General features: G+C 39.1%; 1 protein-coding gene across 4 annotated transcripts in view; it reads left to right on the top strand.

Annotated features, from left to right (window-relative positions):
* PARG (poly(ADP-ribose) glycohydrolase) overlaps nt 1-14,053 on the top strand; it is a 149,356-nt gene that overhangs the window by 102,167 nt on the left and 33,136 nt on the right. For all 4 annotated transcript variants that reach the window (XM_066348199.1, XM_066348198.1, XM_066348200.1 and 1 more), the window contains one exon: nt 9,034-9,112. In XM_066348199.1, coding sequence (XP_066204296.1) covers nt 9,034-9,112 — 79 coding nt within the window. The remainder of the gene's footprint in view (nt 1-9,033; nt 9,113-14,053) is intronic.

The following is a 14,053-nucleotide window of genomic DNA, read 5'->3' as shown; positions in this document are numbered from 1 at the left end:
CCACCCCCTCTGCTGGTGCTGCCTAGGGTGTTTGGGTATGGGCGTTGCTGGTGCCTGCCCACTGGGGCTGTTGCTGTGGTTTCTGCCTCTCCTTCATGGAAGTGGCTGTGATCATGTGCTCGGGTGTTCAAGCCTTGATGGCCTTGGCCTTTGCTCCGCCCCCATGTGTGGCATTATGCTCAGCCCTGAGGGCAGTGGTGAGCACCTTTGCTCAGCTGTGAGTCTCTGCCTGTTTCCGGGCTTTCGCCCCGCCCCTGCAGGAAGAGCCCACTTGTGGATTGGCTGCAAGCCTTGGCTCCACAGCCCAGGCGGGACTGTGTGCCCACGCTCAGTAGTGGGACTCCGCCTGTTCTGGACATTTGGCTCCACCTCTCCTGGAGGAGCCGGCTCCCAAGTCAGGCCACAAGCCTCGGTTCTGCAGGCGGGGCAAGGCTGTGCTCCTGCGCCCTTGCTCAAGGGCACGTCTCCACCCCTTTCGGGGTTCCCGCCCTTCTCCCCGCAGGCTGGATTGTAGGCAGCCTGCAGCTGGGCTTGACTGCTTCTGCATGCTCCCTCCTCCCCAGCCAGGCAAAACTGAGCTCACACTTGAGCCCAGTGGTGGCCAGCAGGCTTCTGTTCCTTGCAGACAGAACTGTGCCTCCACGTCCCACCGCCGCCCGCGAGCCCTCGGCCATGTGGGTGCGGGTGCTGCATCTCAGACCTTAAGACTCCCTACTGTAGTCCTGAAAGCTCCCTCCTTCTAAGCGACTCTGCTCCGAGTGCCACGGTAGAACTGTTTGGCTGGTGTCCTGCTTCTCTTTGCTGGTATTGCTGTTTCCAGGGGAAATATTCACTTCAGATTTGGGGAGTGACTCTTCCCAGGGGTTAGGGTGACTGTCTCCCAAAATATTTCTCCCTGTGCCTCCTAGATTACACTCTCTTCCTGCTACTCTGGTCCTCTCCTCTCTCCCCGTCTCCCTGAGCCCCGGGTGAGTGGTTGTGAGAGAGGTGTCCTGCACGGTCCTTTTAAGAAGAATCCTGGCTCTGAGAAATCAGACTCTTTCTCACAAACAGTATCCTGACTTGTTTTCAGCTAAATACTGTCCATACACCTCTTCTAGGCTCTGGGGCTGCAGGCTGGGGCTTTGTTCCTGGGGCTCAGGACCCTCCCCTCTCTGCTAAACTCACTTCCCACCATGTGAGTCTCTCCCGGCTGCCGTTCGCTCCGGGGAGCTGGGCAGCCCTCTCCGCGTTTCCGCTTTTCCTACCAGTCTCAGTGTGGCTTCTTCAGTGTTCCTTGGTTGAAGAGTCCTCTTAGTTTAGTCCAAAGTTGGTTTTTCCAGATGATGGTTCTTAAAATTAGTTTGTAATCCACTTTGGTTCTGGGAGGTGGATGTTGCTACGTCCACCTACTCTAGCGCCATCTTGTCTTTCTCTGTCATCTGTTTTGATGCTAAATTGTCTCAGATTTAGTCAGTGAGTGCCCCTTCAAGTGGGCTATTGAGTCTCTTTGAATGTGCCATCATTTTTTTTTTTTTGTATTTTTCTGAAGTGATAAGCAGGGAGACAGAGAGACAGACTCCCGCATGCGCCTGACCGGGATCCACCCGGCATGCCCACTAGGGGGCGATGCTCTGCCCATCTGGGGCATTGCTCTGTTGCAACCAGAGCCATTCTGGCACCTGAGGCAGAGGCCATGGAGCCATCCTCAGTGCCTGGGCCAGCTTTGCTCCAATGGAGCCTTGGCTGCAGGAGGGGAAGAGAGAGATAGAGAGAAAGGAGAGGGGGGAGGGGGGAGAGGCAGAAGGGCGCCTCTCCTGTGTGCCCTGGCCGGGAATTGAACCCAGGACTTCCACACTCCAGGAAGTTCTGAACCCACACACATCCACACTTCCAGCTCTACCACTGAGCCTACTGGCTAGGGCCTATGCCATCATTTTTAAATGCACTTCCTTCTTTTTTTGCACAGTAGATGTTTTATGCTCATCCTGTATATTCCCTGCTCCAACTCTGTAATCAGCCAATTTCTTCAAGTTGTCTTGGATTTAGTTAGCATTTAGAAATCAAGATTTGAATGCTTGGTGTGCTTATTTCTACTAAGAGTGTCATTGCTTCTATACCCCCCTCATCAGACAGAAATAGGACATACATGTATAATACACATGCATGCCAGCATACACACAAACACACCCAACTGAATTTCTCATTTCCACCCAACATCAGAAAATGCATTCTCTTTTTTTCACATTTGGAACTCACTTCCCCTACAGTGAAAACTGTGGCTTCTGTTTTTCTCTATTTTTTCATTTGCTGAACCCTAGAATATATACAAATTGATTTCAAACCATCTAAGCCATGTCACTGCAAAAAGCTAACCTGTTACGAGTTCACTATTTTTTATAGTTTGGTCCCTTCTTTACTCTTCCCTCTCTTCCTCCATCCCTCTCTACCTGTCTTCATTCCTTCCTTCTTTCCTTCCTTCCTCCCTCCCTCCCTTCCTCCTTCCTAGATAAAATTTACACATACCATATAACACAATGTTAAGTGTATAATATATTGACTTTTGGCAAAGAGACATACCCTTGTAATCCCACACCTAGCAAAACAGAACAACCCAGAAAATTTCCTTGGCTCCTTTTCTGGTCAATCTCCAGACCAGTCCTCTAGAAATAACCAAAAAAAATTCTTTTCCATTATAAATTAGTTTTGTCTTTTAAGAATTTCATGTAAATAATTTATATAGAGTGTACTTTTCTGTGACTCACTTCTTTATTTTTTTATTTTTATTTTATTTTTTTGTGAGAGAGGCAGAGACAGAGAGAGGGACAGACAGAGACAGACAGATGGGAAGGGTCAGAGATGAGAAGCATCAACTCATAGTTGTGGCACTTGAGTTGTTCATTAATTGCTTTGTCTTATATGCCTTGACCAGGCGGAGGGGGTGGGGCTCCACCTGAGCCAATGTCTCCTTGCTCAAGCCCGCAACCTTTGGGCTCAAGCCAGCAACCATGGGTCATTTCTATGATCCCACACTCATGCCAGCGACCCCACGCTCCAGCTGGTGAGCCTGTGCTCAAGTTGGCAACCTCAGCATTTCAAGTTGATGCCCTATCTATTGTGCCACCACCTGGTCAGGCTTGTGCCTCAGTTCTTTTCCTCAGCATAATATATACTGCTCATCGTACTGCTCAGAAAAATTAGAGGATTTTTTTATCGCTTCTTATTCATTTTGGAATATCCCCTCATTTTTGTGAGCAGTATATATGAGAGTCATCTGTGTTTGAGAGTGTATCAGTGGTTTGTTCCTTTTTATTGCTAAGTAGTATTTGTATGATTATGCCACTTGCTAATTTCCTGTTTATGGACATTTGGATTGTTTCCACTTTTAGGCTCATGATGGACTTTTCTATATGTCAGCTTGGCTTGGCTATAGCCTCCATTTCATTCAAACACTAATCTAGGTGTTTTTGTAAAGCTATTTTATATCTTAAAGTCCATATCAATTGACTTTAAATAATGGAGATTATTTTAGGTAACTGGTGGATTGATTCAGTCAGCAGAAAGGCCTTAAGAGCAGCACTGAAACTTCCCTGAAAAAGAAATTCCTTCTGTGAACAGCAGCCTCAGCCTGTGCCTGAGAGTTCTAGCCTATTCTTAGCATTTGCCTAGTTAGCCTCAACAATTGTGTAAGCCAGTCCCTTACAATAAATCTTTTCATGTGTATTTCCTACTGGTTCTGTTTCTCTGACTGAACCCTGACCAATTTGAGGTTATTACTAATAAAGCTGCTGTGAACGTTTTGTTTGTAGTTTTCATGGATAGGCATTTTGAGTTTCTGTTGGGTAAATACCTATGAGTGAAATTTCTAGGTTAAAAGGATGAATGTTTGATTTTATAAGGAATTGCCAAACCGTTTTCCAAAATTGTTGTCCATTTTGTGTCCTACCAGCAATATAGGAGAATTTTACTTGTTCTACATTTTGTCATCATTCAATATTGTCATTGTTTTTTATTTTAACCATTCTATTGGGTATGTAGTGGTATCATGCCGTTATAATTTACATTTCTCTGATGACTAGTGATATTGAACAGTATTTCATGTGGACATTAGCCAGTTCTTTATTTTTCTCTGTGAAGTTAATATTCAAATCTTTTTCCATTTTCAGAATTGGGTTTTTATTCACTTATAGGAGTTCTTCAAAAATTCTGAACACTAGTCTTTGTCAGATATTTTTGTTACGAACATTTTTCCTTCAGTCTTGCCTAAGCATTTTCCTAAAGGTATTTTAATATTAATCTAATTTAGTTTTTTTAAATTATTGAGGTTGCTATTTTCTTTATTCTAAGAAATCTTTACCCATCACAATGTCATAAAGCCATTCTCCAATGTTTTCTTCTAGAGGTCTTATAGTTTTAGTTTCTGTTTATGTTTGTTATCTATCTCAAAATAATTTTTATTCATAATGTGAGATGCCAGTTCAAGTTTATGTTTTCTTTTGTCTACATGAATATCTACGTGTTCTAGCAACATTTGTTGGAAGCACTATTGTTTTCCCAATAGATTGTTTTAGCACCGTTTGGTGAAAAGTCAATTTACTGTACAAGTATAGATATACTGTTTCATTGATCTATTGGTCTTTCCTTAAGTGATGACCAAGTACAGTTGATCCTGAACAACATGGATTTGAACTGCATGAGTCTACTGCTATACAAATTTTTTTCAGTTAATACCTGTAACTCCCAACCTCTCCTTGGTTGGGAGTCTGAGCATGCAGAGGGATGACTATATTCATTGATCTATGCCATTTTATATAGGGAACTTGAGCATCTGTGGATTTTGTTATTTGTAGAGGTGGGAAGGTGTGGTGGTCCCAGAACCAGTACCCTACATATACTAGGAGACAGCTTAAGTTTTGGAGAGTCAGAAGTTAAACACAGATTTTTAGCTGTTCAAGTTTCAGTGCCCTAACCCTTGCATTGTCAAGGGTTAACTGAAAATGTTGAATCCTCCAATTTTTTTTCCCAAAAATGTCTTGACTGTTCTAGGTTATTACACCTTCAAATAAATTTTAGAATCACTTTCTCAGTTACTATTAAGATAAGTCTGCTAGGATAATCAACAAAACTTAGGGAAATAGAAAATATAAAACCCCTAAGCATAGGTAATTTTATCTTTGTTTATTTACGGTACGTCTTTTTTTTTACTTGATGGTGTGTTCTATACCATTTGTTATATTTACTAAGTATTTTATGTTTTTTGATGCTATTATTAATGAGTTTTTAAGTTTTATTTTCCCATTATTTGCTGCTAGTATAGAGATACATCCTTTGATCTTACTACATTTACTTATGAGCTTTTCTCTTTTTCTCTCTTCCTGCCTCTTCCCTCTATCCCCCAAATCTTTTCTTAGTGATTTCTTAGGATTTGCCGCATAAACAATCATGACATTTGCAAATAGCAACAGTCTTACTTACTTTTTTGCACTCTTTGTGACTTTTTTTTTCTTGCCTTATTGCATTGAACCTCGTTGCAATGTTGAATAGAAGTGATGAGAGTGGTGATCCTTGCCTTGATTTGTTATAAAAGAGATATGCCCCAAATAGATCCACTTGTGCGAAGCCCACATCACTAAACTGAGACTTAATACCTAAATTAGTCACAGTTTTTACCTCCCCCAGAAGTGGCCTTAAGCAGATCAATCTGGAATTACCATGTCACTACCAGTGAGATGATCTGCCTGATAGACCCCTGCCTTTTCATGAAGAATTGACGTTGCCTGAAACAACCTGCTGTTTGCTCTTATAATTTTCTTGTTCTGTTCTGTTCTTCCTATAAAAGTCTCATTTTGTATAGCTCTGTGGAGCACCTTTTTGTCTGCTAGATGGGTTTGAATCATGAATCACTGAATAAAGCCAATAAGAAACGTAACATTTACACATTTGAATTTTGTTTTTTTAACAGATTTTAGGTAGAATATTTTCACCATTGAGTATGAAGTTAGTTGTAAGGATTTCTGTAATGACTCAGTCAGATTGAGGATGTTCCTTTTTCAGTTTTGTTGAGTTTTAATAATGAATGGGTATTGAATTTGATCTTTTCTGCAATGTTTGATATGATTATGTGGGGTTCTTTAATCTGTTAATATGATGAATTTCATGAATTGATTTTTCAGGTGTTAAAATAAATGCATAATGGTTATGTCATTCTGATAAATTAACCCTTTTATCATTATGAAATGTTCTGCTTTATCTTTTATAATACTCTGACTTGAAGTCAGTTTTATGTGATATTACAGGGGTTCCTTGAGTTACGACAGTCTTGACATATGATGTTTGGAGTTTACAATGCTCACTCCCATAAAACCTTTAAAAACTTGAGATGTGAGTGTTTCAGCTTACACCATTAGCATTGTATTTACTAACTACATGGGCAAACTAGTTTGGTTGCCTGTAGCAGAAGAATATACAGTAGTGTGGCATATGAGTATGAGTGAGGGAGTTGGCGTCTCCCAGTATGCTTACCTATACCGTTTTGGACTGTTAAAAGCGCAGGTGGTCTGTTTGTATTGTGACGACTTTTTGGCCCTTATCATGGCTCCTGTATTTACGTCCTTTTCCTTCTTCTGTGGCTTAGTTGTGTTTTTATGTTCTAGATCAGGGGTAGTCAACCTTTTTATACCTACCACCCACTTTTGTATCTCTGTTAGTAGTAAAATTTTCTAACTGCCCACCGGTTCCACAGTAATGGTGATTTATAAAGTAGGAAAGTAACTTTACTTTATAAAATTTATAAAGCGGAGTTACAGCAAGTTAAAACATATAATAATAATTACTTACCAAGTACTTTATGTCGGATTTTCACAAGTTTGGCAGAATAAATCTTTTTTTTTTTTAAGATTTTATTTATTCACTTTGGAGAGGAGAGGAGAAAGAGAGAGAGAGAGAGAGAGAGAGAGAGAAGGAGAGGGGAGCAGGAAGCATCAATTCCCATATGTACCCTGACCAGGAAACCCAGGGTTTCAAACTGGCAATCTCATCTTTCCTCCAGGTTGACACCCCATCCACTGCAGAAGTCAGGCTTATTATTTTCTTCTGGTCTCTATTTCTTATGCACACACAGACAGTTGATGCCCATGCGCTCCTCTTACTCAGTGGAAAAAAACAGTATGTGTGATTGAGAGACGAAAACTTCTCACACTCTCAAGAACTTTTATAAAATCTCTCTGACATAGAGTGAGCGTTTCTGATTGGTTCGCAGGGATCCGGACCCAGAGCTCATGCTGTGGTTCATCATCTGCTCTCGTAGGTCATGGATTTTGGCCTCAAATCGAGCGTAATCACAGCTCCTTAGCCAGTTCCCAGTGGCTTGCAGCATAGCAGGCGGCTGCTCCCCAAATTCAGCCCCCCTCTCCTACTCCAGGCTGAGTGGTAAAGTGTCTCCAGAATAAATCTTTATAAAACAACTTACTATAGTTAAATCTTTATCTTTTTATTTATATTTATACTTTGGTTTCTCCGCTACCACCCACCATGAAAGCTGGAACACCCTCTAGTGGGCGGTAGGGACCAGGTTGACTACCACTGTTCTAGATTATAATTTTACAACTGGGTTAGGATAGGTAAGTGACTTAAGTTAGGGTATGTTTTGACTTACACCAAAATTCGTGTTATGTCACTGTCGTAGGAATGGACCCAAAGAGCCCCTATACTATAACTATGCCCACTTTCTTATGATTAGTGTTTTCATGTTTATTTTTCTTTCCTTACCCTCTTTTTAATAAGCAACTCATACTATAGGTCCTATAGATTTTCCCATACTCTGAATTTTGCTGATTATATCTTCATGCTGGTATTTAATATGTTCTTCTATTTTCTGTCTACAAATTGATAGTTATATGTAGAGGCCTTTTGTAATCTTGATTATTACATTTATTATTTTTTGTGTATAAAAGCTTCTGAGTTGTTTAAGTAAACATGTAAGAAATTAATCCAACCCCCAAAATGAAATTAATTTGGTTTTGGATAACTGACAGTTCATAATTAGAATGTCATGGTTTGATTTTGTGTTCTTTATGTTTCTATTAAATAGATTCTCCGTTCTTATAAACATGTATTTTATCGAACATTGCATATTCTAGGAGTCATTTTTACCCTGAATACTAACTCTCTCTGTCATATCACTGTTAGACCTTTATTACATGAGTAGTCGTTTGTTAACAGATAGTCATTCAGCTGCGTGAAAGAAGCAGTCTGCTTACATTTTATTTACTGGGAAAACTAGGGCAGTTGTATCAAAAAGTCATTAATCTTAGTCATCAGTGTTGTCTTGTTCCTTCCTGTGTTTTTTTATATGCCGAGGCATTATGCTTCTCAGTGTTCACAGTTTTTCATTTTTACTGTTTGTTTTGTTTTTTTTAATTCTTGAAATCAAGTGATTATTGAGTTGGCCATAGGAATTGGAATGAGTTTATTTAGTTAAATAGTAGAATTGTTTGACACTTATCCCTTCAGATGTGTTCAGGTCAGATGAATTAGGAATCTGTGTTATGTGGCAAGCTTGGTGCATGTCTCATCAGATTCATATTAATTATGCTTTGTTTCCCTCTTTTTCTTTTCATGCCACAATATTCTAGTCTTACAAAGCTTTTCTCAAAGTACCTTGCCTGTTGATAGACAAGTTCTAGATTTAATTTTAATGACACTTGTCTTAGCTGGAGGTGTCTTTATGTAAAATTTATTTTTTCAACAATACAAACTAAAATGTCATCATTTACTGACATTGAAAACAGTGGACTTCTTTAAAACACAGTCTTTATGCACTCTTCATAAAAGAAGGAAGTGAATTTGAAAGCATATATTTTTTTATGTTGATTGAGACATTCAGTCACTTTATGATAAACATTGTAGTAGCTTTTGGAGGCATCATTTTTATTTGTGTGTTTGTGGGAAATAATCATTAAGATCAATAGTTTTTTTATTGTTTTTCCTTTTTAGAAGGTACAGCTTTTAAGAAAGTATTTCTGAAAAATAATATTGTCAGATCTTTTTTTTCAGGTAGTGAACAGTACAGTGAGTACACAGGCTATGCTGAAACATATCGTTGGGCCCGGAGCCATGAAGATAGGAATGAAAGGTGAATTTATTTTTGACTTCTGTACTGTGTGTTGAAAAGTTAAGGAATGTGGCCTTGTATTCTCTCTGCCATCTAATTCTATTTCAGAAATTTAGCTTTCTTTTAAAATTCAGTGTCAAAGGTTTGTTAGTAGTTAAACAGTGCTACCATTTTCATATACCAAAGGGAAGAGAAATAAAACCCAAAAGTCTAAATCAAGAACAAGAAGAGCAGAGCTCTGTACAGTTCTTGCACCTTAGCTGCCAATTGTAAGCAGTCAGTGGAGGTTAACTTAACTTCCAAGGCCAGACTTATTTATAATAGGTTATAGTTATATCTTAAAGCCCTTAAACATATTAATTAGTTGTCTTTAACTTTTCTGGGAGATCAGGTAGGTAGGAGAAACCTATGTTCAGAGAATTTGCCCTAATGCCATGGAAGAATTGAAAGCAGAAATTACAGTGAAATTTACTGCTGCTGTCTCCTGTTTTTTTTTAAATTTTTATTTTATTTATTCATTTTAGAGAGGAGAGAGAGGGAAAGAGAGAGAGAGAGAGAGGAGAGAGAGAGACAGGGGGGAGGAGCTAGAAGCATCAACTCCCATATGTGCCTTGACCCGGCAAGCCCAGGGTTTCGAACCGGCGACCTCAGCATTTCCAGGTCGACGCTTTATCCACTGCGCCACCACAGATCAGGCTGTCTCCTGTTTTTTTATTGAAATATATTTTTACGTGTTCTTCCTTTCCTGCTAAATTGGTTTAATAGAGGTGAATTTTTACGGAAATGGACCCTGAAAGCTCGTGTGTGTGTTCCAATGAAAAAAAGCCATCATAAGCTTAAATGTGCCAATCAAAAGACATAACATATCTGAATGGGTAAGAAAACAAGATATATATATGTACACACACAAGAGACCCATCTCAGAATGAGAGATACCCGCAGACTAAAAGTAAAGGAATGGAAAAGGATGTTTCATGCAAATGGAAAGGAAAAAGAAGCTGGGGTAGCAATACTTCTATCTGACAAAGTAGACTTTAATACAAAGACTATATGATAAGAGACAGAGCAGGACATTATACAATGATAAAGGGAGCAATCCAACAAGAAGACAAACCCTTATAAACATTTATGCACCCAACATAGGAGCACCTAAATATGTAAAGCAAGTCTTGGTGGACATAAAGGGAGAGATTGACAGGAATTCAGTCATGATAGGGGATATACCCCCTTGACATCAATGGATAGATCTTCCAGACAGAAAATTAGCAAGGAAATTTTATGAATTTGACTCCAAAGGCAAGAGAAGTGAAGGCAAAAATTAATGAATGGGACTACATCAGACTAAGAAGTTTTTGCTCAGCAAGAGAAACTGATAACAAAATAAACAGACAGCCAACTAAATGGGAAATGATATTTTCAAACAACAGCTCAGATAAGGGCCTAATATCCAAAATATACAAAGAACTCATAAAACTCAACAACAAACAAACAAACAATCCAATAAAAATATGGGAAGAGGACATGAACAGACACTTCTCCCAGGAAGAAATACAAATGGCCAACAGATATATGAAAAGATGCTCATCTTCTTTAGTTATTAGAGAAATGCAAATCAAAACTGCAATGAGATACCACCTCACACCTGTTAGATTAGCTATTATTAACAAGACAGATAATAGCAAATGTTGGAGAGGCTGTGGAGAAAAAGGAACCCTCATACACTGTTGGTGGGAATGTAAAGTAGTACAACCATTATGGAAGAAAGTATGGTGGTTCCTCAAAAAACTGAAAATAGAACTACCTTATGACCCAGCAATCCCTCTACTGGGTATATACCCCAAAACTCAGAAACATTGATACGTAAAGACACATGCAGCCCCGTGTTCATTGCAGCATTGTTCACAGTGGCCAGGACATGGCAACAACCAAAAAGCCCGTCAATAGATGACTGGATAAAGAAGATGTGGCACATATACACTATGGAATACTACTCAGCCATAAGAAATGATGACATCGGATCATTTCCAGCAAAATGGTGGGATCTTGATAACATGATACGAAGTGAAATAAGTAAATCAGAAAAAAACAAGGAACTGCATTATTCCATACGTAGGTGGGACATAAAAGTGAGACTAAGAGACATTGATAAGAGTGTGGTGGTTACAGGGGGAGAGGGGAAAAGGAGAGGGAAAGGGGGAGGGGGAGGGGCACAAAGAAAACTAGATAGAAGGTGACGGGGGACAATCTGACTTTGGGTGATGGGTATGCAACATAATTGAACGACAAGATAACCTGGACATGTTATCTTTGAATATATGTATCCTGATTTATTGATGTCGCCCCATTAAAAAAATAAAATTATTAAAAAAAATAAAAATAAAATAAAATTAGCAAGGAAATGGTAGCTTTAAATGACACACTGGAACAGATGAATTTAATTGATATCTTCAGAGCATTTCACCCACAGCAGCAGAATATTATTCTTTTCAAGTGCTCATGCAACATTTTATAGGATGGACCACATACTAGGACATAAAGCATATCTCAATAAATTTTAAAAGATTGAAATCATATCAAACATCTTCTCTGACCATAATGGTATGAAACTAGAAATTTAATCACAAGAAAAACTGAAAAACACACTACAAAGAAAGAAAATTATAGGCCATTTTCCCTAAGGAAAATAGATGCTAAAATCCTCAACAAAATAGTACCAAACTAGATCCAGGAATCCGTGAAAAATATCATACATCATTTAAAAGTGGGATTTATTCCAGGGATGAAAGGGTGGTATAATATTCACAAGTCAAGAAATGTAATACACCACATAAACAAAATGAGAGATAAAAACCAGCCTGACCTGTGGTGGCGCAGGGGATAAAGCATCGACCTGGAAATGCTGAGGTCTCTGGTTCGAAACCCTGGGCTTGCCTGGTCAAGGCACATATGGGAGTTGATGCTTCCAGCTCCTCCCCCCTTCTCTCTCTCTGTCTCTCTCTCCTCTCTAAAAGAGAATAAATAAAATTAAAAAATTTAAAAAACCACATGATTATATCAATAGATGCAGAAAAAGCATTTGATAAAATGCAGCACCCATTTATGATAAAGGCTCTCAGCAAAGTGGGAATACAGGGAATATATCTCAACATAATAAACACCATAAATGACAAACCCACAGCCAGCATCATACTCAATGTGCAAAAACTACAAGCATTTCCCTTAAGATCAGGAACAAGACAGGGATGTTTGCTTTTACCACTCTTAGTCAACATAGTACTGGAAGTCCTAGCCACAGCAATCAGCCAAGAAGAAATAAAAAACATCCAAAGTGGAAAGAAGTGAAACTGTCATTTGCAGATGGCATGATACTGTATGTAGAGAATCTTAAAGATTCCACCAGAAAAACTACTAGAACTGATAAATACATTTCGTAAAGTAGCAGAATACAAAATAAAGATCAAGAAATCAGTTGAATTTTTATACACTAATAATGAACTATCAGAAATGGAAACTAAGGAAGCAATACCATTCACAATTGCTTTAAAAATACATGTAAGAATAAGATATAAAAGACTTTTACTCTGAAGTTTATAAGACGCTGCAGAAGGAAATTGAAGATGTTGCAAATAAGTGGAAGCATATAACATGTTCACAAATAGGAACAATTAACATCATTAAAATGTTCATATTACCCAAAACAATCTTTTGATTCAACAAATTTCCTATCAAGATACTAATGGCATATTTCACAGGACTAGAACCAATATTGCAAAAAACATTATTATTAGTAGTAGTATTATTGAGAGGCAGGAAGGCAGAGACAGACTCATGCATGCACCCCTACCAGAATCTACCTGGCAAGCCCCCTATGGGGCGATGCTCTGCCCATCTGGGGCTGCTACTCCGTTGCTTGGCAGCCGTTCCATTTTTAGCACCTGAGGTGAGGCCATGGAGCCATCCTAGCACCCAGGGCCAACTTGCTCAAACCATTCGAGCCATGGCTGCAGGAGGAGAAGAGAGAGAGGAGATAGAGGGGTGTAGGGGTGGAGAAGGAGATGGTCTCTTCTCCTGTGTGCCCTGACTGAGAATAGAACCTGGGACTTCCACATGCTGGGCCAGTGCTCTACCTCTGAGCCAACTGGCCAGGGCCAATATTGCAAAAATTTGTGTGGAACCACAAAAGACCCTGAATAGGCACAGCAGTCTTGAGAAAGAACAAAGTTGGAGAAATCATACTACCTGATATCAAACTATACTGCAAGGCTGTAATTATCAAAATAGCATGGTAGTGGTATAAAAACACATATATAGATGGAACTGCCTTATGATCCAGTGATTTCACTTCTGGGAATTTATCTGAAAACACCCAGAACATTAATTCAAAAGAATATATGTATCTATATTCACTGTAGCATTATTTACAATAGCTAAGATTTGGGAGCAACCCAAATGTCTATCTGTAGATGAGTGTATAAAAAAGCTGTGGTACAGTGGAATACTACTCAGCCATAAAAAGAAGGGAATCTTACCCTTTGTGACAGGATTGGAGAACATTAGGCTAAATGAAATAAGCCAGTCAGAAAAACACAAGTACCATATGATTTGACTGATATGTGAAATCTAAGGAACAAAGTAAATTAACAAACACAATAGAAACAGACTCATAGATAGAGAACAGACTGACAGCTTTCAGAGGGGAGGGGGCTTGTGGAAATGGGTGGAAAAGGTGAAGGGGATTAAACAAAACAAATAGAAAAAAGAGCTATTGTGGCAGAAAGAATCAGCTATTGTCCATGTAGCCATACATACTTACTCTTTGTAGTATCTCAGTCCAGCCCCTGGTCTCTTTCCTTTTGTTTTGGTTAAAATATGTGTTTGCAGAAATTACCTATGTGGATGTTTAATTCATGATAATTATTTACAGACTAACATGAAGGTTTTTATTGCTATTCTTCAGTGTGG

The sequence above is a fragment of the Saccopteryx leptura genome, chromosome 9, assembly GCF_036850995.1.
Source record: "Saccopteryx leptura isolate mSacLep1 chromosome 9, mSacLep1_pri_phased_curated, whole genome shotgun sequence".
Taxonomy (NCBI): Eukaryota; Metazoa; Chordata; class Mammalia; order Chiroptera; family Emballonuridae; genus Saccopteryx; species Saccopteryx leptura.
Note: the sequence above shows the minus strand (reverse complement) of the source record. Positions and strands in the feature narration are given on the sequence as shown.